Source organism: Tachysurus fulvidraco, chromosome 15, assembly GCF_022655615.1.
Source record: "Tachysurus fulvidraco isolate hzauxx_2018 chromosome 15, HZAU_PFXX_2.0, whole genome shotgun sequence".
In the NCBI taxonomy this organism is placed as follows: Eukaryota; Metazoa; Chordata; class Actinopteri; order Siluriformes; family Bagridae; genus Tachysurus; species Tachysurus fulvidraco.
Genome location: NC_062532.1, coordinates 20,403,654 through 20,429,744, shown reverse-complemented (window position 1 = coordinate 20,429,744; position 26,091 = coordinate 20,403,654). Strand labels below are relative to the sequence as shown.

General features: G+C 39.8%; 2 protein-coding genes across 2 annotated transcripts; both read left to right on the top strand.

The window, feature by feature from the left end:
* The first annotated feature begins 7,182 nt into the window (after positions 1-7,182).
* Positions 7,183-9,084, top strand: LOC113652166 (zona pellucida sperm-binding protein 3-like). Its single transcript, XM_027161078.2, has 8 exons — positions 7,183-7,769; positions 7,847-7,965; positions 8,053-8,156; positions 8,230-8,407; positions 8,476-8,593; positions 8,668-8,753; positions 8,823-8,914; positions 8,987-9,084. The coding sequence occupies exons 1-8, from the start codon at positions 7,215-7,217 to the stop codon at positions 9,046-9,048; spliced, it is 1,314 nt and encodes a 437-aa protein (XP_027016879.1). The 5' UTR covers positions 7,183-7,214; the 3' UTR covers positions 9,049-9,084.
* Positions 9,085-19,751: 10,667 nt separating this feature from the next.
* On the top strand, positions 19,752-21,687 carry LOC113652165 (zona pellucida sperm-binding protein 3-like). Its single transcript, XM_027161077.2, has 8 exons — positions 19,752-20,345; positions 20,422-20,540; positions 20,622-20,725; positions 20,805-20,982; positions 21,051-21,168; positions 21,243-21,328; positions 21,398-21,489; positions 21,588-21,687. Exons 1-8 carry the CDS (start codon positions 19,785-19,787, stop codon positions 21,647-21,649), a joined length of 1,320 nt encoding a protein of 439 aa, XP_027016878.1. The 5' UTR covers positions 19,752-19,784; the 3' UTR covers positions 21,650-21,687.
* The last annotated feature ends 4,404 nt before the right edge of the window (positions 21,688-26,091 follow it).

The following is a 26,091-nucleotide window of genomic DNA, read 5'->3' as shown; positions in this document are numbered from 1 at the left end:
GTTTCCATTGGTATTACTGTTCTGTCTTGGTTTAGGTCATATCTATCTGGGCGCAGTCAGCGTATTCAATTAAAAGGTTTTAGTTCAAGAACATCTACAGTTACCACTGGTGTTCCCCAGGGTTCTGTCTTGGGCCCACTTCTTTTCATTATATATATGCTTCCTCTTGGTGATATCTTAAGGAAATATGGTACTAATTTTCACTGCTATGCGGATGACACCCAACTCTACCTGTCTGCCAAACCCACTGGTACTTTTCCTCCGCCGTCTTTGTCAAGCTGTTTGGCTGAAATTAAAGACTGGCTCTCAGCGAAACTTTTGAAGGTAAATGGCAATAAAACTGAGGCTCTGCTTGTTGGCACTAGATCAATTGTGTCCAAATCTAACTGTTTCTCTTTACATATCGACAATACTGCAATCTCACCTTCCTCTCGGGTTAAAAGTTTGGGTGTCATCTTAGATAGCACATTATCTTTTAAAGCTCAAATTAATAATATCACACGGATTGCATACTTCCATTTGCACAACATTAATTGTCTCCGTCCCTTTCTTTCTAAAAATAATACTGAAGTTCTCATTCACGCACGAGTCACTTCACTTATAGACTACTGCAATGCTCTTCTCACAGGTATTCCCTCCAAATTGCTGCATAAGCTTCAACTGGTTCAGAATTCTCCAGCTCATGTTCTCTCTAGAACACCCTATACTGATAACATTTCTCCGGTTCTCCAGCAATTGCATTGGCTTCCAGTAAAATATAGAGTTCAGTTTAAAATCCTACTACTCAATCCTAAGGCACTTCATAACCTTGCACCACAATACCTTACTCAACTTCTCCAGGTTTACACTCCTCCACGTGCACTCAGATCTTCATTTTCAAATTCTCTTGTGGTACCTCGGATTCAACTCACTACTATGGGTGCCAGATCTTTTAGTTATGTTGCCCCCCACCTATGGAATTCTCTTCCCCTCGATGGTCGCAATAGCGAGAGCTTGTTGACTTTTAAAACGCGTCTTAAGACATCTTTTTATACAGGCCTTCTTATAACATGTTTTAATAAGACTTAAATGCATTTTATATGTATATGCTGTTTGTCTATGTGTTTTGTTTTTATGCAGTGACCTGTATATTGCTTGTAAGGTGACCTTGGGTGTTCTGAAAGGCACCATGAAATAAAATGCATTATTATTATTATTATTATTATTATTATTATTATTATTATTACTACTACTAGTAACAGTACATCCCTCTGAATGGAAGTTAAATTTTGAGAGTTTCTGTGTGCTGGTTTTGGACCTATAAGTAGTATTTCTGTCTTATCAGAGTTTAACAGCAGAAAATTGCAGCTCATCCAGTCTTTTATCTCTCTAAGTTAACTTGGACACTTTATCTATTTTATCTGGTTTTGATGAGATATATAACTGTGTGTCATCAGCATAGCAGTGGAAACTAATCCCATTGTTCTCCTGCAAGAAGGAGCTCAGTTGAACAGACACAACCTTTTCAAGTATTTTAGACATAAACGGAAGGTGTGAAATGGGTCTGTAATTTGATAGTTCATTTGGATCTAAATTAGGTTTTTTGATGAGTGGCCTAATAACTGCCAATTTGAAGGATTTAGAGATGTAACCTAAAGATAACGAGGAGTTAATAATATAAAGAAGAGGCTCACCAGCTTTATGTAACACTGCTTTCAGTAATCTGGGTTTCTGATCTGTAACTTGTAAGGGTTTTCCCAAACAGTGTTGCTGCTTGTGTAAGCCATATCTTGACACTAAGATTATCATAAATTCATATCATAAATGAGTTTCCTCCGTAGGGTGGCTGGGCGCTCCCTTAGAGATAGGGTGAGGAGCTCAGTCACTTGGGAGGAGCTCAGAGTAGAGCCGCTGCTCCTCCAAATCGAGAGGAGTCAGCGGAGGTGGCTCCAGCATCTGTTCCGGATGCCGCCTGGACGCCTCCCTAGGGAGGTGTTTCGGGCATGTCCAACCGGGAGGAGGCCCCGGGGAAGACCTAGGACATGCTGGAGGGACTATGTCTCTTGGCTGGCCAACCTCAATGTGCACGGCAGAATTGCACGGAGAAAGCTACTACTCTCCAAAAAGAACAATGCTGCCCATTATGTTTGGTAAAGATCATGTGGACAAGCCAGAGGACTAATGGAAAAATAATTTGTGGACTAATCAGACCAAAATAAAAGGTTTTGTTTTAAAATGAGAAGCATTATTTTTGGAGAAAGGAAAATGTTGAATTCCAGCATCATAAAATTATACCTTCTGTGAAACATGGTGGTGGAAGTATTATGCCTATGCTTGTATTGCTGCATCTGGGCCATGATGGATTGCAATCATTGACAGAACAATGAATTCAGAATTATGATGGTGAAATCAAAATTTTAAGATTTTTTAAAAGTTTTAAAGCAGTTACTATCATATGCAGAGTAAGGAATCAAGTTTCCCAGTACAATGAAAGTCTTTCTTTGCTGTCCACAGTGATTATTTTAAATTTTATTTATAATTATTTACAATTTTAAATAAATAACTATAAACATAGTTAAAAAAAATAACAAGAATAAACTGTGCAGCAGATAGACTATGAAAATACAGAAATATAGACTATCTGTATGTACAAGTGTTCAGTGTTGACAATATATACACACACATGTATATTTACTGTAATATGTGCAAAAATTTAATACCACTGTAGATGGTAATGCAGCAATAACATTTACAATGTACAAATTGATTGCAACTGTGGATAATGATAGAAATGGCATTAAAATGAACAGTATGCAGAGAGATGCAGCTACAGGACATAACAGCAATAATATTAACAAATGTGCAACATGAGGGGGAGCAATTTAGTTCAGCTGAACTATGAGATAGATTAAACTAGTCTATGTCTTCTGGCTACCTGTTCAAGAGTCTAATTGCTGAGGGAAAGAATGAGTCCCTTAGTTTGTCGGTCCTGTATTTCAGACTCCTGTACCACTGTATTGAAGGGAGGAGTGTGAACAGTCCATGATGGGTATGAGTGGGATCCTTTAAAATGGTGGCAGCGCTCCTCTGGGCTCTGCAGTGGAAAATGTTATGCAGAGAGGGCAGTGGAGTCTCTCTCTCTGCAAATTTTTGTGGTCCCTCATAGTAGTGCTGCCATACCACACTGTAAAGCAGTTGGTTAAGACATTCAATAACAGCTGTAGAAGTTGTTGAGGATCTTAAGTGGCATGCCTAACTTCCTCAGCCTCCTCAGAAAGGACAGTTGCTGTTGTTCCTTTTTAACAAGCTGGGTGGAGTTGAGGTCCTTACTGATGTGGACTCCAAGGTTTTTGAAGCTTCTCTACCTCTATACTTTAAGCTTTTGTATGAATAGTGCCTGATGAGTTCTCCACTCCTTCCTCATGTCCACTATTATCTCCTTTGTCTTGTCTGTGTTAAGGGTGAGATTATTGTCTTCACGCCATGTCACATGACTGGCCACTTCCCCTCTGTTGGCTGCTTCGTCCCCGCCAGTGATCTGTCCAATCACTGCAGTGTCGTCCACATACTTCAGGATGATGTTGAGCAATGTGTAGAGGAATTATGTAATTGCATCTGAGGTGGGTCCACTATCCATCAGGTCCACCAGCACCACTATCTCAAAACACTTCATGTTGATTGGAGTGAGTGCTACTGGTCTGTAATCTTTCAGGCAGGTTGGGGGACTCTTCTTGGGAAGGGGGATGATGGTTGTGGTCTTGAAGCAGGTGGGTATGATGCTCTGATTGAGGGAGAGATTAAAGATGGCGGTGAGTACAACAGCTAGCCAGGTCCATTGCACAAGCTCTGAGGACTTGCCCAGTGACATTGTCTGGCCCTGTTGCCTTGTGGGGATTGATCTTTCTCGGTGCTTTGTGTAGCATAGCTGATGATACCCAAGTCTGTCTACCAAAAAAAGAGAAACAAAGATAATGTTTTTGAATGGCCAAGTCAATGTCTTGACTTTAATCCAAAAGAAAAATTGTGGAAGGACCTGAAGCAAGCAGTTCATTTGAGGACACCCAAAATTTACCGGAAACTTTGCTGCACAAGGACTCACAACTTATACTGAAATCAAAGGTTCACATACTTTTGCGAGTCACAAATATGTAATGCTGGATCAATAAGTAAATGAAGAAGTACAATATTGTTGGCTCATTTGTTTGATTGTGTTCACTTTGTTTACTTCTAGGACTTGTTTGAATATCTGTTGAATGTATGTTTTGGGTCATATTTATGCAGAAATCTATTAATTTCTAAAGGGTTCACAAATTTTCAAGTGACACTGTTGGAAAGATAAAATCTTTATTCTGTCTGCTTTACATGTCTTTATGTTACTGTGCAATCATAAAACATAAAAAATAGGGTGTAATAGATAAATATGGAGATTCAAAGCTAACCAAAACCCTCAAGCTGCCATCTTGTTTTGAGTTTTTAATTTATTGACTGTGTTTTTTAATTAATGTCCATGATGAGAAGTGTAATAGAAAATGTTGTGAATAACAGAAATTAACATTGAACAGTCTGTACCAATACGCTCACACACCAAAAACTAGAAACAGCAAAAAAGTAACAAAGGGGAACTGAACTGTTTCCAGTTGCACACTAGATTGAAAAAACAACAACATTGCAGGCTGCAGGTGTGTGGAAATAATGATCCAAGTAACTCACTAAATAATTCAAGTAACTCACTCTGTTCAGACTGAGGTTGGGACAGACTGACTTCACTTGCAAGTGTATTGAATAAAGAAGTTTGATATTCCACAGGACTCTGCTGTGTTCTTCTCTGCAACTTAGTGAAAAGTTCACTTGAACTATTATCTTTGATTAGTAGAATAGAATTTCCACCACAGAAGTTACTCCTCATTGAAAGTTTGGCCCCCTGTAGACCAAGGTGAATACATTTCCCAATGAGCCAGTCTCTTTTGAGTGAGATCATTTAGTATTTCCAATAGAAAATAATTTATTTAATGATTAAATTGCCATTGAATCCTCAAAACTGTACCATAGGCTCCATACTGGTCATAGCCATGATCATACAGCAGGAACATAATGGAACACTGAGAGGTCAATAGATAAGTCAGGATGTAACTTTGTTCAGAAACTCCAGCCGTAAGGACGCACCAGAGTTATCTGTCCCCAGGGGTTTCGTTACCACAACGTAAAGTGGGCGTGTTTCCTGAGGTCTTGAGAAAAAAAAAAGAGCATACTACGAAGGACAGAACAGTCATACAGGTTGATTTATTTTAGAAAACTAATAAACAACCAAAAACTATGATTAGGGTTAGGGTTAGGGTTAGATATCAAATTTACTGCTGCTAGCCAATGACGTGATATCTGTTATGCTTTTCTGAAATCCCTGGAAATAAGTGCCTGCCGTTTAGAGAGAGCCAATGACGTGATATCTAGCCAATGACGTGATATCTGTTATGCTTTTCTGAAATCCCTGGAAATAAGTGCCTGCCGTTTAGAGGGAGCATGGTGGCCAAAGGCAGTGTGTACAGTGCTGTTATATACTGGATTGACTGCATTGATTATGTTACAGCAGCACAATGCATAAAAACATTCTGAATGTGAATGTCTAAAATGTAAACACTTTGACTATAACCATGGCATGGTTGCTGGTGCCAGATAGGCTGGTTGGAGTATTTTAGAAACTGCTGGCAATCTCCTGGCAAATGAAGAGGTAAACTAAAACATGCTGTGAATGGAGGGTCTTCTGGCTGAAACAGCTTGTTGATGAGAGTAATCAAAGGATGATATCTATATTGGTCTGAGCGGACCGAATGTCTATAGTTACTTAAATAAACTAGGAGAAGCAGAAAAGTATATCAGAAGACACGTCAAATCTTGAGGTGGATGTGTTACAATCCCTTTTCAGTCCTGTCAGCCTAAAAAAAGAATCTGGCCATATGATGGGCACAGGCTCATCCAAACTGGACAGACCACGCAAAAAAAAAGACCACACAATTGTTTTTCTAATCTCCAATTGTCCAATTTGTTTGAGCTTGTGCTTAAGATTCTAGCTCGTGGCTGACAGGAGCAGAACCTGATGTGGTGTTCAACTATTGTAGTCCATCCACCTCAAGGTTTGATATTTTGTGCATGCTGAGATGCTTTTCTCATCTCAGCATGGATGTAAAGAGTGATTATATGATTAATATATAATTGTAGCTAAAACCAATCTGGTAATTTTCCTCTGATATCACTTAAGATGTTTCCACATACAAAATCGTCAACGTGTTTTGTGTAAAACAGAGATCAGCAGGTTCTGAGATGCTCAGACCTGCCTGCCTGTCACCAACAACCATGCCATGATTAAAGTCACCGAGATCACACTTTCCCCTGTTCTTGTGTGTGATGTAAAATGACCTGAAGCTCTTGACCTGTATCTACATGACGTTCTGCTGCCACATTACAGCCCGATTATATAAAATTCAAAAATAGTACAAAATAGAAACAATTAAGCTAATTGTGAATGTTTTTTCCTTGGATTGCATTGAGGTGTAATTGCTACTAAGAATTTTGCAATCAAGTCTCCATCATTGAACATATGATAAGTTCAATTAAATAGGCTTTGGCTAAAACTGTAATAAAATCAGGTAAACTCTGACACACATATTTGTTAGTTTATAATTATATGTTATATAATTGCTTGGTGACTAGGTCAATTGTTAAAAGTACTAAACAAATGATTTTTTACTGAATTGAATATATACATAGTATAGATTAATATAAGTAGTCTCGTATATTAGATATTCTTTGAAACAAGCACAGTGGGAAACAACATTTCTGTATTTCTGTTTTTAATCCATAAGCTGATGATGTTCACTGGCTTTATATTAATGAAACTTACATAGTTGTTTAGCAACTCCAAAAACCTTTCATTTCTTTGAATTTCTTTTTTAAGCAAGCTGTCAATCAGAGTCTACAATTTAAATTCTTTTTTTAGTTTAGCAAATTGCCTGTGTAGGTCATGTGGTTGAGACAATTAATACAATTAAGCTCTTGGCCAATCAAATGCAGGGGAGGTGACCTTCTAATTGCTGTTTTCTACCAGGCAGCCTAATTTGTAATTCAATAGGCCCAGAAGAACATTAGGATAATTAGAAACATTTGAAGTCGTGCTGAAATCACCATATAAATAGGAGGTTGTCTGCCAACTCCACTGTGCATGCAATTGTCCGTCAACAGCAATGGGTTTCAACCAAATGGAAGTTGGTGTGGTTGTGCTGCTGCTTTCAGTTGGGTTGTCAACAGCCCAATGGCCACTAAAGGAAGCTGTTCTAGCTCCTCTTGGATTTCAACATAACAATTCAGGGTATCCTTCGGTGCCAGTGAATACTGGGTTGACTTCTCAATGGCTTCAAAGGGATCCACAAGCTGGAAGCCCTGCAGTGGCCCCACTTGGAGTGCAGCTTCAAAATCCTTCAGGTCCTCAAAGCCAGCAAGTAGTGCAGCAACCAGCAAAGAAAGTGACTTGGCGTTTTCCAGCAGCACCACAAATCCCAACCCCACCAGCACCCGTGCACTTTGTAAGGCAGTCTGATCCTGTCCCTGCCCAGGGTGTAACAGTAAAGTGCAACGAGACTGCAGTGCGTGTAGAGGTGAGAAGGGATCTGTTTGGAACTGATGCACCCCTCAATATTGCTGCCTTCACACTGGGTGGCTGTGCTGCCAGGGGGATGGATGCTTCTTCTCAAGTCTTCATCTTTGAATCTGCTCTGTATGGCTGCAACAGCAAGTTGACTGTAAGACTCCTGTTGCTAAATCCCTTGGTTAGGCTTTTAAGCTTGTCTGGCCTTTCTTAAAAATGGTTTCCTTTCAGGTGACTGCAAAGGAGCTTGTCTATATCTTCTCCCTTGGTATGGCTTCAGTGCCCTTAAGTAGTACTCCCATTCAAAGGGTTGCTGCTACTAAGGTTTCAATTGAGTGTCACTACCTCAGGTATAGTTCTGTACCAAAACCCAAACTGCTTTAGATACTTTGGAGGTTGTACAAATTATTGATGGGTCATGTTTGAATGCTTTCCAGACTCCATAATGTGAGCAGCAATCCTCTTATGCCTGCTTGGATCCCATATGCTTCTGCCCAAGCTGCTGAGGAACTTCTTGTTTTCTCCTTGAGGCTTATGATGGGTCTGTATCCCTAGTAGTGCAGTTGTGCTCTAGGTGGTTTTTGAATGGTTACTAATATGGTTTCTTTTCATAGCTGACTGGACTTCTGAAAGGCCGTCCAACCAGTACTACCTGGGTGAGCTCATCAACATTGAGGCCTCTGTACTGCAGTTCAACCACGTACCTCTGCGTGTCCTTGTTGACAGCTGTGTGGCCACCCCTGTCCCTGACCTCAATGCCATCCCTAGATATTCCTTCATTGAGAACTATGGGTGAGTGCAGTTCTCCTTCTTGCTTTGCAAGCTGACCAAGAAAGCCTTAACCCTGTAAATCCTTCTAGGTGCATGATTGATGCCAAGCTTACACACTCCAGCTCTCACTTCTTGCCTCAAACTCAAGCATCTAAACTGAGACTTCAGCTGGAGGCCTTCAGGTTTCAACAAGTGAACAGCAGCATGGTAGGTGATGCTTGTCTGGGTGGGGTGATGGCCATGTTGAGCTGTCAATAACACTATTTCTTTTTTTAAACCAGGTTTACATTGCATGCCTCCTAAAAGCAACTGCAGCATCTGCCCCTGCTGATGCTGAGCACAAGGCTTGTTCATTCCTCAACAATGGGTATGTTTCTGTACTATTATAATGGTTTTGCTGATAAGCAGTGACTAACCCACTACTGTTTCTCCCTAGATGGACTGCTGCATATGGTGCTGACCAGGTATGCAGTTGTTGCAGTAGTAGCTGTGCTGGGAGTAAGGGCCGTGACCTGGCATCAGAGCAAGGTATTTGTGGAACAAAGGGTTTTTTTTTTCTTTTCTTTTTTTGCACCTTGCTAAAATGTACTTTGTTTGCAGGTCTGCAGCTAGTGAAGGAAGTAAGCCTTGGACCAGTTGTAGTTCTGGAAAATGCTTGGTAGTCTAATGACTTATCTAATAAATTTTTATAAAATACATTTCTTAGAGGTTTTTATTGCTTTCTCATCCAAACATGGCTAAATCACTACACTTTGTGCACAGCTAATGTACAAGCACATTCTGTAACAATTGGATAAAATTACCTGTTGAAGGTCATCTGGGTACAAAAGAATCTTGACTGTTCAAGCAAGTTCCATAGAGGCAGCCAATTCAACATGTCCATCCCTGTCTCTAATTTACACTCGAAACCCTTTTTGAGGGCATACTATGGTTAGATTTCTGAACTTAATGTTCCTGTATAGAATTTCTTTTGTGGGTGATTGACTGTCCCTTTCTTAAATGATTAAAAGCTGTGACTTTACTATACAAATGAGAGATCTGACTTCATGGCTGGTGGGAGATTTTTAATGTCAAGCTGCCATTTTTTTTTTTTTTTTTTTTTTTCTCTATCTCCTCTAATTCCATATTTGGGAAAAATGGCTTAGTTGAAGGAATCAGAATTTTTTTTATGTAAAGTGATCTGTATGGCAAGTGGGCTCTTTGGGTTTCAATAATGGGGTGATCTGCAGGAAGCTGTAGCCAAACTGGCAACATACTTTGTCTAATTTTAGCCAGTGAGTCCCTACCCTTGTTCTTCAGGAAGACACAATCATATTTTTACTTTGAATACGGTTTTCCAAATTGTCACTTAGCCTTTTCTCACACCACAGATTGTACAATAGCCACTTGACTGCTATGGGTATTCTCTTTGAGCAGAAATACACTGTTTATTGACGGTAACTTTCAAGTGTACACATGAATTTTCAAGGAAAAATGACAGTTAGCTATCATTTTCACGTTTAGTACTTCATTTCAAGCTCAAATTAAAGTCCATCTGATTTCAATGAGATGGCCATCAGGTGTGGAAGGGGATCATTGCAAAAACAATGAAGATTTCTGAGGCCTTCAGAAAAAGTTTATTCTTGCTCATCTGGCTGGAACAGTTACAAAATCCATTCAAGACTTTAGACTCAGTCACACAGGTTCTGTAGAAATGGAAGAAATTTGGGGAGTGGTCGCTCAACTGGTTAAGGTTGTTGATCGGAGGATCAGGGTTCAAGGCCCAGCACAGACAAGCTGCCACTTGTTCAACCCTTAACCCTTCCTGCTCCAGGGGTGCTGTATCATAGCTGCTCCTGCACTCTGAACCCAACCTCATTTGGGGTATGTGAAGAACATAATTCAATTGTAATCTATATGGTTCAATAATAATGTGAGGATGTGGTAGCTCAGTGGTTAAGGTGTTGGGCTACTGATCGGAAGGTCATGGGTTCGAACCCCAGGTCCACCAAGCTGCCTCTGCTGGGCCCCTAAGCAAGGCCCTTATTCTTCAGTTGCTCAGTTCTAAGTCACTCTGGATAAGGGTGTCTGCTAAATGCCGTAAATGTAAAGGCTTATATGCCCCCATTTTATAATTTAGGACTTTCCCTCCAAAAGTAAGACATATTTCTGACCTTTCTGACCCAACAGTCTGTTGGGTCAGAAAGGAATGCTGGATAACTTATAAGTAACTAAAGGCTTGTTTTACTTTGGCTTATGTTAATGTTCATGAGCTACTACTACTCCAAAAGGGACAAGATGATGCCCATGATGTTTGGTAAAGATCATGTGGACAAGCCAGAGGATGAATAAAAAAATATCAAAAATAATTTGTGCAGTAATCAGACAAAAATAAAACTTTTTGTTTTAAAATGAGAAGCGTTATTTTTGGTGAAAGGAAAATTCCAGCATCATATACCTTCACAATCAACCGTCTGTGAAACATGGTGGTAGAAATATCATGCTTTGGGCCTGTATTGCTGCATCTGGGTCCAAAACGTCTTGCGATCGTTGACAGAACAATGAATTATGACGATGAAATCTAAATTTAAAGATTTTTTTAAAAAGATTTAAAGTGGTTACTATCATATGCACAGAAAGGAAACTGGTTTCCCAGTACAATGAAATTGTTTTTTGGCTGTCCACAGTGAATGCTCGACAAGTACAGAAAAAAATGTTAAAACTATGTTAAAAAAGTAAAATTAGGTACAATAAATCACACACACATAACTTCATACATAGTTAAAAAATAACGAGAATAAACTATACAGCAGATAGACTATGAAAATATGGAAATATAGACTGTCTGTATGTACAGTGTATGTAAGTGTACAGTGTTGACAATATACACACACATACACATATATTTACTGTAATATGTGCAAAAATTTAATACCACTGTAGTTGTCAATGCAGCGGTAACATTAACAATGTACAAATTGATTGCAACAGTGGATAATGATAGCCATGGCATTAAAATTAACAGTATGCAGTGAGATGCAGCTACTTGACATAACAGCAGTAATATTAACAATGATAGGTGAAACTAGTCTAGATGAAACTAGTCTATGTTTTCTGGCTACCTGTTCAAGAGTCTAATTGCTGAGGGAAAGAATGAGTCCCTTAGTTTGAAGGTTCTGCATTACACACTCCTGTACCACTGTCTTGAGGGGAGGAGTGTGAACAGTCCATGTTGGGGATGGGTGGGATCCTTTAAAATGGAGGCAGCGCTCCTGTCAGCTCTGCAGTGGTAAATGTTTTCCAGAGAGGGCAGTAGAGTCTCTCTCTTTCTGCAAATCTTTGCGGTCACTCATAGTAGTCCTGCCATACCACACTGTAAAGCAGTTGGATAAGACATTCAATAACAGCTGTAGAAGTTGTTGAGGATCTTAAGTGGCATACCTAACTTCCTCAGCCTCCTCAGAAAGGACAGTTGCTGTTGTGCATTTTTAACAAGCTGGGTGTTGTTGAGCGTCCATGTGAGGTCCTCACTGATGTGGACTCCAAGGTATTTGAAGCTGCTCTCCCTCTATACTTTAAGCTTTCGTATGAATAGTCCCTGATGAGTTCTCCACTCCTTCCTCATGTCCACTATTATCTCCTTTGTCTTGTCTGTGTTGAGGGTGAGATTATTGTCCCCACACCAAGTCACAAGACTGGCCACCTCCCTTCTGTTGGCTGAATAAATATGGATGGACATACAGAAGTGTAAAGAAAGTTTTTGGGTGGTGCAAGGATGCATGATTTTAAAGTGGTGCAAAATAGTGCAAAACACAGAAGAAAAGTGACAGTGCAGTGGTGATTGTTAACACCATATCAGCTGTTCAGTGCAGAAACAGCCACGAACAATGGTAGCATCTGCCCGATGGGAGAAGTGTAAACAGTCAGTGGTTGGGGTGAGAGGGATCTTTGATGATGCCCCTCGCCCTTTGCAAACAGCGTTTTTCGAAAATGTTCTCCAAGGTGGGTAAGTCAATATTGATGATATGTTGGGCGGTTTTCACCACCCTCTGAAGGGCTTCATGGTCTGAAGCTGTGCAGCTGCTGTACCACACTGAGATGTAGTTTGTGAGAATACTCTCAATGCTACAGCGCTAAAAGTTCTCCAGTATCCTGAAGCACAGTCGGGACTTTTTAAGTCTCCTCAGAAAATATAGGTGCTGCTGTGCCTTTCTGATCAGGATGGAAGAGTTCAGAGACCAGGTGAGGTCCTCAGAGATGTGTATTCGAAGGAACTTGAGGCTGGGTACACGCTCAAAAGCAGTTCTGTTGATGTAAATTGGAGGATGAGTGTGATTGCCAGCATGTCTGAAATATGCAATGACCTCCTTGGTCTTTTTGGTGTTAAGTTCCAGGTAGTTCCAGTTCCCTGTAAGCCGTCTCATCGGTACCTTCAATCAGGCCTATCACTGTGGTGTTGTCTGCAAACTTTATAATGCTGTTTGAGGTACGGACAGATATGCAGTCATGGGTGAAAAGGGAGTATAGTAGTGGAGAAATTACACATCCCTGAGGGACCCCAGTGCTGATGGTAAGACTGGAGGAGGTGACAGTGTTCAGACGAACAGACTGTGATCTGTTCGTAAGGAAGTCTGTCGGAACTCAGAGCCGGTCTCCAAGTCGACACATCGCAGGGTGATCTCCACACTTAGACTTTTTGGTTACTAAGGACTGTTTTAGTTAAACTTAACTGTTAACTCTATAATTACTACAAAAATACTGAGAAAACTCCTCAGACCTGGATGAGAATGACTTCTTTATTGTGGTAAAACAGCCAACAAATTATAAGAGAAATTGCCAAATAAAAAGTAACAAATTTGGCAAATTAAAAGTAACAAAGTTGCCAAAATAAAAGTAACAAAGTTGCCAAATTAAAAGTAACAAATGAAAACCCCCAAAAAGAGCATGTCATGCAAAATCAATCAAGAAAAACAAGAACTCTTGCGACGTCCTTGCAAAAAAAAACCACCCACCTTGACCCGCGGACACGGGCACGCGCGCGCGCACGCGCACACACACCTTCGCCCTCGAAGAACCAAAAAAAAAAAAAAAAACCTCAGATATCTTCTCAATATATACCCTGGCGTTCCTTGGAACCCAGGTGCCATATCACCTTATTTACCGGCCTTACCTCCTATGTTTTCTAAACACACTGACCCAATTTCCCCTTATTTCCCATTACTTTTCACCCATATGCCCATTTATGGATTTTCCTCCCCTTATTTTTCATGACCTCAGACTAAACACCTGGGCCTTCTTCAGTCTGCACAACAAGTTTATGAGCACCACATGCCCATTTATGGATTTTCCTCCCCTTATTTTTCAGGGCCTAGGTCTGTGGACCACTGTTTTTTTCATTCTACATAACATGTTATTGCTATGGACCAAGGTCTGAGAACCATGGTGTTCTTCATTTTCCATAACAATTTATGAGCTAACGTCTGGGAACAATGGTCTTTTCCCTTCTACATAACAAGTTGTTATTACAAATGTGCTCAGACTGACTAGGCCTGACAGGCCCGAATATGGTTGCAATAAAAATCTTTGGCCTACAACATCACCTACATATGTCTTATGACAGCAATTGTAATATTTTGCAAGGCCTAATACTTTACTTTGGTTATAGTATTGTAAGGAATAATATTTTAATTATTTCTACTAAGATTTTTTTACAACAAGTCCAGAGCCCAATTGCAGAGTTGTGTGCTGATACCAAGTTGTTTCAGCTTCAGGGTTAGCTTGGAAGGCCTAACTGTATTAAAAGCTGAGCTGAAATCAACAAACAGCATCCTGGCATAGGTGTCAGCATTATCCAAGTGAGTCAGGGCAGAATGAAGTACAGTGGAAATGGCATCCTCAGTTGATCTATTTGGGCAATAGACAAATTGGTAAGGGTCCAGGCTGGGTGGCAGATAGGCTTTAAGGTGGATGAGGACCATGCTTATCGTCCAGATGAGAAAGGTGTAGCGATTTTGGCTCGTGAAGCAAGGTAAATATTTATGAGTAATTATAACACGTTATAGTGACTCTAAATATTTTAACCTATTTGGTCTGTCCGTCCGGCGAGCAGTCCGTTTAACCTTTATTATTTCTATGAAGGCGGTATCCTCCTGGCCGAGAAAGATTCACTTCCCTTTTACTTTATACCGTAATGTAAATTAAATTAACTTAATAGAGCATGTAGTTCAGACCAGATGTTGCAGGTACCTTAAGTTTGTGAGCGATTCTCAGAGACAATCACTTGTGGCACAAAAATATGACATTTAATGAATTAGACAAACACAACACAACTACACAAACAAACAAAAGAAATAGGGAAAACAAAGATGAAAATAAAATAACACAAAAGAAAATAAAATTGGGGAAAGGGAGGAAGAGACTGGAAAGAAGAAATTAGAGAAAGGAAGGAAAGAAATGGCAAACTTAAACTTCAAAATTAATCACACCCTAACTGGGAAATCGTCACCGGAAACTTAAATTCACCTCAAGACAGAATACAAGGTTCATACTTGAAATACGCATCTAAATTGGTTGGTAAAGGAAACGGTTACTTGCATTGGCTTACTGCACAAGAGTCCAGATGCAACAGTGAAATCTCTGGAGTCAGTTAGGGTGGGGTCAGACGTTCTTCCAAGTTCTCCTGAAGATCAGAGCAGTTGTCGTTCTTGGAAGTGAAGCTTGCTGGAACTTCTTTGAAGGAAGATGGAGTCATCTCCAAGCTGTTCCAAAAGTCTGACCACAGATTGGTGGTGTTTGTGATAATTTAAAGTTCGCAAACTCCACCCATCTTTGATGGCCAATACTACGGCCTGAGATTTTGGAGGGAAAACCCCCCTTTGTTTCAGATGTCTGTGGGCATGGTTTAGCTATAAAACTTTTAGATGACTTTGAAGTTTTATCCAAGGTGTATTAAGACGGTATGGCGCCTTTGGTGCTCAAATAAAATACACCATTGTTTGAGAAATGAGTAACTGATAATTTGTGGTCATTTGGATACTAAACATGAAGGGTAATGATGGTATAAAGGCAGCGGTACATTACATACAGAGATCAGTCATCAAAGTGTAACTGATGTTACTACAGTGTTGTGTTCTGACACATGAATGAAATACACCCTTGTCAGGAAAGTAAGGAGTAAATAATTTTAAGTCAGGCAAGCCTTAGCAGAAGAAACACATTACAACAGGGTTATAAGAATAAGAATCTTAGAGTATCTTATCTACTTGTTTTATTAGTAAAAGGAATGTCTCATTGTGTTGTGTGTGTGTGTTCTGATTGAGGGCCCCTATGAGTTCAATCAGAGAAGCGGCATGGGGTTATCTGGTCTTTGTGTAGGCTCCAGTCATTCTGGAGCCAGTTGTGTGTGTGTAAAACTGGGTTGCTCATCGGTTGATTGAAGAGTAGATGCTGAAGTTTAGGGTGCCTGGGACCTGAAATCTAAATGACCTGTACCAGATGCTACAAAGGGAAATATGAAGTACAGCAGCAATGGCATCTGAGGTGGGTCCATTATCCACCAGGTCCACCAGCACCACTATCTCAAAACACTTCATGTTGATTGGAGTGAGTGCTAATGGTCTGTAATCGTTCAGGCAGGTTTGGGGGCCCTTCTTGGGAAGGGGGATGATGGTTGTGGTCTTGAAGCAGGTGGGTATGATGCTCTGACTGAGGGAGAGGTTGAAGGTGGAGGTGAGTACAACAGCTAGCCAGCTCCATTGCACAAGGGCTTGCCCAGGGATAATGTCCCTGGAATGCAATGGAATTCTTCTAAGCTGTTGTTCAGGGCTGATCAAATGTTACCGGAAACTTTGCTGAACAAGGGCTCACAACTTACACCGAAATCAAAGGTTCACATACTTTTGCAAGTCACAAATATGTAATGCTGGATCAATGATTAAATGAAGAAGCATAATATTGTTGGCTCATTTGTTTGATTGTGTTCACTTTGTTTACTTTTAGGACGTTTGAATATCTGATGATGTTTTGGGTCATATATATGCAGAAATACAGGAATTTTTAAAGAGTTCACAGATTTTTAAGTCACACTGTTGGAAAGACAAAAAACCTTTATTCTCTCTGCTTTACATGTGTTTATGTTACTGTGCAATCATAAAACATAAAAAAATAGGGTGTAATAGATAAATATTGAGATTCAAAGCTAACCAAAACCCTCAAGCTGCCATCTTGCTTTGGATCAGGTGACCTCCATTTCCCATTTTCTTGAGTTTTAAAATGTATTCATTCGTTCATTCATTCATTTATTCATTCATTCATTTTCTACCACTTATCGAAACTTCTCGGATCACGGGGAGCCTGTGCCTATCTCAGTCGTCATCGAGCATCAAGGCAGGATACACCCTGGACCGAGTGCCAACCCATTGCAGGGCACACACACACACACACACACACTCTTTCATTTACTCACGCAATCACACACTACGGACAATTTTCCAGAGATGCCAATCAACCTACCATGCATGTCTTTGGACCGGGGGAGGAAACCGTAGTACCCAGAGGAAGCCCCGAGGGAGGCAGGAATCAAACCCCCAACCCTGGAGGTGTGAGGCAAGTCAAGTCAAGAAGCTTTTATTATTATTTCAACTATATATAGCTGTTGCAGTACATAGTGAAATGAGACAAAGTTTGTCCAGGATCAAGGTGCTACATAAAACAAAGACAGGGCTAGAACTTAGTAAGCAGTCCTAGACACATAAAGTGCAACTGTGAAACCTGGTGCAAACAGTGCAAGACAAGACAGACAAGACAGTGCAGGACAATAAAAACAAGACAGACAAGACAGTGCAGGACAATACAGACAAGACAGTGCAAGACAAAAGACAGTGCAGACAAAAGGTTACAAGACAATACACAAAAGACAGCACCGACCAGTGTCAATACTGTATGTAAATACTGTATGTTCAGACAATATTGCTTGCACTAATACTAAAATGAACACAGTTTCGTAGCAGCAGGTCCCTGAGATAGTGTATAGGTTTGTGCAAAAAAAAAAAGCAACAACTGAAATATTGTACAGTATGAGCAAAATGACCGAAAAGTTAGAAAGTGTGCAAGAAGCAAAAAAGTAAAAAAGTGTGCAAAACAATGTGCAAACGTGTAGGCAAATGTGCTAACCACTAAGCCACCGTGCCCCTGTTTTAAAATGTATTGACTGTGTTTTTTAATTCATGTCCACGATGAGGAGTTACTCCTCATTGGAGGTTTGGCCCCCTGTAGTCCAAGGTGAATACATTTTATAATGAGTTGGTCTCTTTTGAGTGAGATCATTGAGTCTTTCTCAAAACTTGCCACTGAAGTGTCAAAATTGTACCATAGGCTCCATACTGGTCATAGTCATGATCATACAGCCGGAACATTATGGAACACTGAGAGGTCAATAGATAAGACAGGATGTAACTTTGTTCTGAAACCCCAGCCTTAAGGATACACCAGAGTTATCTGTCCCCCAGTGCATGTGAGGGGATTTTACTGACATGGTGTTTATTAGTCCCAATTTTTGGTGATCACTAGAAAATAAGTCAGTATTTGATCATTTATTTTAGTTTGCTCTACTGCATCATCTGATGAGAATAATTCTGTGTCCTGTGCCGAGTTTAGAGAGAGCATGGTGGCCAAAGGCAGTGTACACTGTGTACAGTGCTGTAATATACTGGATTGACAGCATTGATTATGTTACAGCAGCAAAATGCATAAAATCATTCTGAATGTGAATGTCTAAAATGTAAACACTTTGACTATAACCATGGTATGGTTGCTGGTGCCAGGTGGGCTATTTTGAGTATTTTAGAAACTGCTGACAATCTCCTGGCAATTTCACACAACAGTCTCTAGAGTTTTCACAGAATGAAGAGGTAAACTAAAACATACTGTGAATGGTCTTCTGGCTGAAACAGCTTGTTGATGAGAGTTATCAAAGGATGATATCTATATTGGTCTGAGCCGACCGAATGTCTATAGTTACTTACATAAACTAGGAGAAGCAGAAAAGTATATCAGAACACACGTCAAATCTTGAGGTGGATGTGTTACAATCCCTTTTCAGTCCTGTCAGCCTAAAAAAAAGAATCTGACCATATGATGGGCACAGGCTCATCCAAACTGGACAGACCACGCAAAAAAAAGACCACACAATTGTTTTTGTAATCTCCACCTGTCCAGTTTGTTTGAGCTTGTGCTTAAGATTCTAGCTCTTGGCTGACAGGAGTAGAACCTGATGTGGTGTTCAACTATTGTAGCCTATCCACCTCAAGGTTTGATATTTTGTGCATGCTGAGATCCTTCTCTCATCTCAGCATGGATGTAAAGAGTGATTATATGATTACTATATCCTTCCTCGCAACTAAAAACATTTTCCTCTGATATCACTTAAGATGTTTCCACAGAATCATCACACAATTAACGTGTTTTGTGTGAAACAGAGATCAGCAGGTTCTTAGATGCTCAGACCTGCCTGCCTGTCACCAACAACCATGCCATGATTAAAGTCACAGAGATCACACTTTCCCCTGATCTTGTGTGTGATGTAAAATGAACTGAAGCCCTTGACCTGTATCTATATGACTGTGCTGCTGCCACATTACAGCCCGATTATATACAATTCAAAGATAGTACAAAATAGAAACCATAAAGCTAATCGTGAATGTTTCTCCTTGGATAGCCCTAGAGGTGTAATTGCTACTAAGAATTTTGCAATCAAGTCTCCATCATTGAACATATGATAAGTTCAATTAAATAGGCTTCAAGCTAAAACTGTAATAAAATGAGGTAAACTCTGACACACATATTTGTTAGTTTGTAATTATATGTTATATAATTGCTTGGTGACTAGGTCCATTGTTAAAAGTACTACACAAATGAATTTTTATTGAATTGAATATATACATAGTATAGATTAATATAAGTAGTCTCTATATATATTAGATATTCTTTGAAACAAGCATAGTTGGAAACAACATTTCTGTATTTCTGTTTTTAATCCATAAGCTGATGATGTTCACTGGCTTTATATTAATGAAACTTGCATATTTGTTTAGCAACTCCAAAAACATTTCATTTCTTTGAATTTCTTTTTTTAAGCAAGCTCTCGATCAGAGTCTACAATTTAAATTCTTTTTTTAGTTTAGCAAATTGCCTATCTAGGTCATGTGGTTGAGACAATTAATACAATTAAGCTCTTGGCCAATCAAATGCAGGGGAGGTGACCTTCTAATTGCTGTCTTCTATCAGGCAGCCTAATTTGTAACTCAACAGGCCCAGAAAAACATTAGGATAATTAGAAATGTTTGAAGTCATGCTTAAATCACCATATAAATAGGAGGTTGTCTGCCAGCTCTACTGTGCATGCAATTGTCTGTCAACAGCAATGGGTTTCAACCAAAGGGAAGTTGGTATGTTTGTGCTGCTGCTGCTGCTTTCAGTTGGGTTGTCAACAGCCCAATGGCCACTAAAGGAAGCTGTTCTAGCTCCTCTCGGATTTCAACATAACAATTCAGGGTATCATTCGGTGCCAGTGAACACTGGGTTGACTTCTCAATGGCTTCAAAGGGATCCACAAGCTGGAAGCCCTGCAGTAGCCCCACTTGGAGTGCAGCTTCAAAATCCTTCAGGTCCTCAAAGCCAGCAAGTAGTGCAGCAACCAGCAAAGAAAGTGACTTGGCGTTTTCCAGCAGCACCACAAATCCCAACCCCACCAGCACCAGTGCACTTTGTAAGGCAGTCTGATCCTGTTCCTGCCCAGGGTGTAACAGTAAAGTGCAATGAGACTGCAGTGCGTGTAGAGGTGAGAAGGGATCTGTTTGGAACTGATGCACCCCTCAATATTGCTGCCTTCACACTGGGTGGCTGTGCTGCCAGGGGGATGGATGCTTCTTCTCAAGTCTTCATCTTTGAATCTGCTCTGTATGGCTGCAACAGCAAGTTGACCGTAAGTCTCCTGTTGCTAAATCCCTTGGTTTGGCTTTTAAGCTTGTCTGGCCTTTCTTAAACTGCTTCCTTTTCAGGTGACCTCAAATGAGCTGGTCTATATCTTCTCCCTTGGTATGGCTTCAGTGCCCTTAAGTAGTACTCCCATTCAAAGGGTTGCTGCTACTAAGGTTTCAATTGAGTGTCACTACCTCAGGTATAGTTCTGTACCCAAACTACTTTAGATACTTGGGAGGCTGTACAAATTATTGATGGGTCATGTTTGAATGCTTTCCAGATTCCACAATGTGAGCAGCAATCCTCTTATGCCTGCTTGGATCCCATATGCTTCTGCCCAAGCTGCTGAGGAACTTCTTGTTTTCTCTTTGAGGATTATGATGGGTTTGTATCCCTAGTAATGCCGTTGAGCTCTAGGTGGTTTTTGAATGGTTACTAATTTTTTTTTTTTTTTTTTTTAAAGCTGACTGGACTTCTGAAAGGCCGTCCAACCAGTACTACCTGGGTGAGCTCATCAACATTGAGGCCTCTGTACTGCAGTTCAACCACGTACCTCTGCGTGTCCTTGTTGACAGCTGTGTGGCCACCCCTGTCCCTGACCTCAATGCCATCCCTAGATATTCCTTCATTGAGTACTATGGGTGAGTGCAGTTCTCCTTCTTGCTTTGCAAGCTGACCAAGAAAGCCTTAACCCTGTAAATCCTTCTAGGTGCATGATTGATGCCAAGCTTACACACTCCAGCTCTCACTTCTTGCCTCAAACTCAAGCATCCAAATTGAAACTTCAGCTGGAGGCCTTCAGGTTTCAACAAGTGAACAGCAGCATGGTAGGTGATGCTTGTCTGGGTGGGGTGATGGCCATGTTGAGCTGTCAATAAAACTATTTTTTTTTTAAAACCAGGTTTACATTGCATGCCTCCTAAAGGCAACTGCAGCATCTGCCCCTGCTGATGCTGAGCACAAGGCTTGCTCATTCCTCAACAATGGGTATGTTTCTGTACTATTCTAATGGTTTTGCTGATGAGCAGTGATTAACCCACTACTGTTCCTTCCTAGATGGACTGCTGCATATGGTTCTGACCAGGTATGTAGCTGTTGCAGTAGTAGCTGTGCTGGGAGGAAGAGTGGTGCTGTGCCATCAGAACAAGGTTTGGAGGAACTATAGTATCTTATGTAACTTAATTCAGGCCTTTTTAAAGTACAATGAATTGGCACTACTTGTAAACTGTTTAAATTTTATTTGCAGGCTTGCAGCTGGAGAGGAAAGTGAACCTTGGACCAATTATGGTCCTGGAAAATGCTTGGTAGTCTAATGACTTGTTGAACAAATAAATCAATTTTACTTATCTTTGTTTCCTAATCATTTCATAAACCATTTTGTATTAGAGTTCAATTCTAAAGCCTTTGGCTTGCTCTTAATGTAGGGTTTAAGACTTTAGTGTTCTGAAACTGATAGCTTCAATATTTAATGGCTAGTAATTGCTGTTGTGTCCTAATGGAAGTGCTTGCTTTTCTAGTGTAATTGGTGATCACCCATTGTAGATTGGCTATAATGCTTAAAGCATTTCAGGGTTTAAGTGTTGCTGGATACTTCCAAATGGAGAACATTCTAATGGTCTTTAAGAACTTCCCCTCTAGACATTGTGGTCACAACATTGCTGGGTTTTTTTTTTTTTTTTAAATAAAAGCCCTATTGGGAGTTGATCAGGGGTTGCTTGAGTAGAAGGTTGAAGAACTTGACTTGTATTGAACATTTTGTTCAAAAAAGTGAAAACATCCTTACTTGTATAAATGACTTGTGTACTGGTCATATTTTAAGGCTTAGCTTGTGCTCCTGTTTAAGCAGTCATGTAGCTTCCAAGCCTAATTTAAGACATGAGACTTGGTCTTAATTGAAAGTCATTGGTATTTTAATTGGCTGACTGTGCCAAGCTATTTCATCTGTTGGTCAAATGTTTGCGGGAGTGTTGGCTGACTTGGTTTGTGCCGTTCATGCTTGTTAGTTTTAACATCAGCACAGTGAGCTAGCTTACAAATCAAAATGAGCAACTTCGGGCATGTTACAGCATCCCTGCTTAGGGCATGTTGCAGCAATTTATAACAGAACAAGTCATAGCTTTGCTTCAGAATTGCCAGGAGATTCAGATTTGCGTTTGAAAGTGTGTACGAGTTCATGAGGCTTGACTCTTGTGTCCAAAACTGTCAAATTATTTTAAGTCATGCCCTTTTATTTATCCACATATCTCCTTTTAAAATGTATTTTTCATGAGTAAAAATATCAGCAGTGATGTACAATATGGCCAAAAGTATGTGGAAACCGGACCATCTCACATGTGTTAAACCAGTATCAGCCTTTGGAATTTTGGTGTTTGCCTGTGGAGATTTTTGCTCAATCAGATTTTTGCGCACTGTCTTCTGTCTTCTTTTTCATTCCAAAGGTGTTCAGTAAGGTTGAGTCAGGGCTCTGTGCAGGACGCTTAAGTTTTTCTACTCCAACCAATACATCAGGTCTTCATGCAGCTCGTTTTGTGCACATCTGCATTGTTATGCTGGAACAGACATTCTATATAGTTGTGTGCTTACAATTTGGTTTGGGAAAGAAATGACATGGGTGTGATGTTCTGGTGCTCATAAACATTTTTCCATGTAGTGTATCATGGTCGATTGAATTTGTAAACACTATTCTGGAAAACTATTTTTGTGTAGATTTATTTAAAGCTTACATTTTAAAGTATTATACTCCCTATTGTAGTGTCTTGTACCAGTCATTTTAGCTTTCATGTCCCAGGCACCCTAAATTTCAACATCTACTTCTCAATTAACCGATGAGCAACCCAGTTTTACACCCACACCTGGCTACAGAATGTCTGGAGTCTCCACAAAGACCAGATAACCCCATGCGGCTCATTGGGGCCTGCAAACAGAACTCTCTCACACACACACACACAACACAATGAGACATTCCGTTTACTAATAAAACCCAAGATAAGGTACTCTAAGGTTCTCATTCTTATAACCCTTTTTTGTAATGTGTTTCTTCTTTTAAGGCTTGCCTGACTTAAAATTAGTTGCTCCTTAATTTCCTGACAAGGGTGTATTTTATTTATGTGTCAGAAAACAACATTGTATTTTAAAATCCGTTATACTCTATCATCATATCTTACTGATCATGGCATGTTAATGTATACCTGTTCTAATGCCGTATGCTCCTTTAAGGTCTGATGTCAGAATGTATACGAAGCTATCGTTTTCTTTTTACTTCCCTAATGAAAGTGCATCTTGTTTATGTTTCATTTTTTGTTTCTTTGCCTTTATCTTTGCCTTGATTAATGATCTATGTATGTAATGTACCGCTGCCTTCATACCGTCATTACCCTTCATGTTTAGTATCCAAATGACCACAAAATTATCGGTTACTCATTTTTCAAGCACTGGTGTATTTTATTGGAGCACGAAAGGCGCCATACCATCTTAATACACCCTGGATCAAACTTTAAAGTCATCTAAAAGTTTGATAGCTAAACCACGCCCACAGACACCTGAAACAAAGGGAGTTTTTCCCTTCAAAATCCTGACCGAAGTATTGGTCATCTTCCCAAAGATGGGTGGAGTTCGCGACCTTTAAATTGTCAGAAACACCACTAATCCGTGGTCAGACTTCCGGAACAGCTTCAAGAGGACTCCATCTTCCTTCAAAGAAGTTCCAGCAAGCTTCACTTCCAAGAACGACAACTGCTCTGATCTTCAGGAGAACTTGGAAGAACGTCTGACCCCACCCTAACTGACTTTTCAGAGATTTCTCTGTTGCATCCGGACTCTTGTTCAGTAAGCCAATGCAAGTAACCGTTTCCTTTACCAACCAATTTAGATGCGTAATTTTAAGTAGGAATCGTTCATTGAATCTTAAGGTGAATTTAAGTTTCTGTGACGATTTCCCAGTTAGGGTGTGATTAATTTTTGAGTCTAAGCTTGCCATTCCTTTCCTTCCTTTCTCTAGTTTCTTTTTTCCAGTAACTTCCTCCCTTTCCCCAATTTTAATTTCTTTTGTTTTATTTTATTTTTCATCTTCGTTTTCCCTATTTCTTTTGTTTGTTTGTGTAGTTAGTTTTATGTTGTGTTTGTCTCATTCATTAAATGTCATAATTTTGAGCCACAGGTGATTTGTCTCTGAGTCTCGCTCACAAATTAAGGTACCTGCAACATCGGGTCTGAACTACATGCTCTATTGAGTTAATTTAATTTAAATTACGGTATACAGTAAAAGGAAAGCGAATCTTTCTTGGCCGGGAAGATACCGCCTTCATAGAATTAATAAAGGTACGCGGCCTGTTCGCCGGACGAACAGACCAAATAAGCATAACCTTAATTCCAGTACCGTTAATTTCAACTTAGGTTAAAAATATTTAGAAGCCACTATAACACGTTATAGTTGCTTATAAATATTTACCTTGCTTCGCGAGCCAAAATCGCTACACTATCATGGGAAAAAGTGTGGTAAAATATTGTACTGCAGCCAGCCACTAGAGGGCCACAGAGCCATTTTTCTACCCGTGTGTACCTAACGTTCAATGCAACAATAGATTCCAATAGTTAATTGAAAGCATTTTTCTAAGATTTCCAGTTAGCCATTTCCAGTTATTCCAGTATTCATCACACCAACTATAGACCCTGCCATTTAATGTGAATTTAATGTGCCATATGATCTCCAGTTGGCAAATAAAAATGAAGAAACTCTTCATCTTTTGGTTAAATGCTTTCAGTCCAAATAAACCACCAAATCGACTGTACATAACACACATAACCAGAGAAATGTTTGGGCTACGATACTCCAGTAAAAACTTGCAGGTGGTGTGTTGTCAGGAGAATATCATCACATTAACATTAGTTAAATAATTTGTGAGTGAGCTTAAATGCTACTGAGATTAGGTAGTTGTATGAAAGCCCACTGGTGTCCAGTGTCCCTAAACCTTACCTGCTGCAGACAAGGATTTAGCAAGCTATCATTACCTACGTCTGTTCACTTATAGTCGAAAAGCTACACATGGCGTTCGGAATTAGCCGCTAATAAAATGCAATACTAATAATACTATAATGTTTATAGTTCTATCTAAGTTAAAGTACTAAAATACTTGCCTATACTAGGTACTGTATCCACTGTTAATATACTGCAAACTAATGCAGTTCAGAAACAATTTTTATTATCAAAAAGCTGAGTTTACATTATTTAGCAGACTTCCTTATCCAGAGTGACTTACATTTTTATTTAAATTTATACAACTGAGCATTAAGGGCCTTGCTCAGGGGCCCAGCAGTGGCAGCTTGGCAACCTGGGATTCAAACCCATGACCTTCTGATCAGTAGTTCACCACATTAACCGCTGAGCTACCACATCCCAGTTAGGACATGTTAGAACAGTTAGCTGTTCATGTCTTCCCCACACACATCTCCATAACAAAAAATTATAACCATAGCATCCACATAACAAATAACGGCAATAACGAACAAGAATTTTGTTTAGAAGCACGTACAGAGTTGAAGCGGAAATTCTCACACTAAATACGAACTATTATTTACTTATACAGTTTGCTAAATAAAAGGAGGACATATGACGATTCAGTTTGATAAGATTCAACTTATAAGCTATACTAAGCTATACAATTTACAAGCTATACACCTATTGGGATTAACCAGATTCCTTAGTAATCTTAGCTAGGCAGCATAACTGGAGAAAGTTATTGCGTAGACATTTT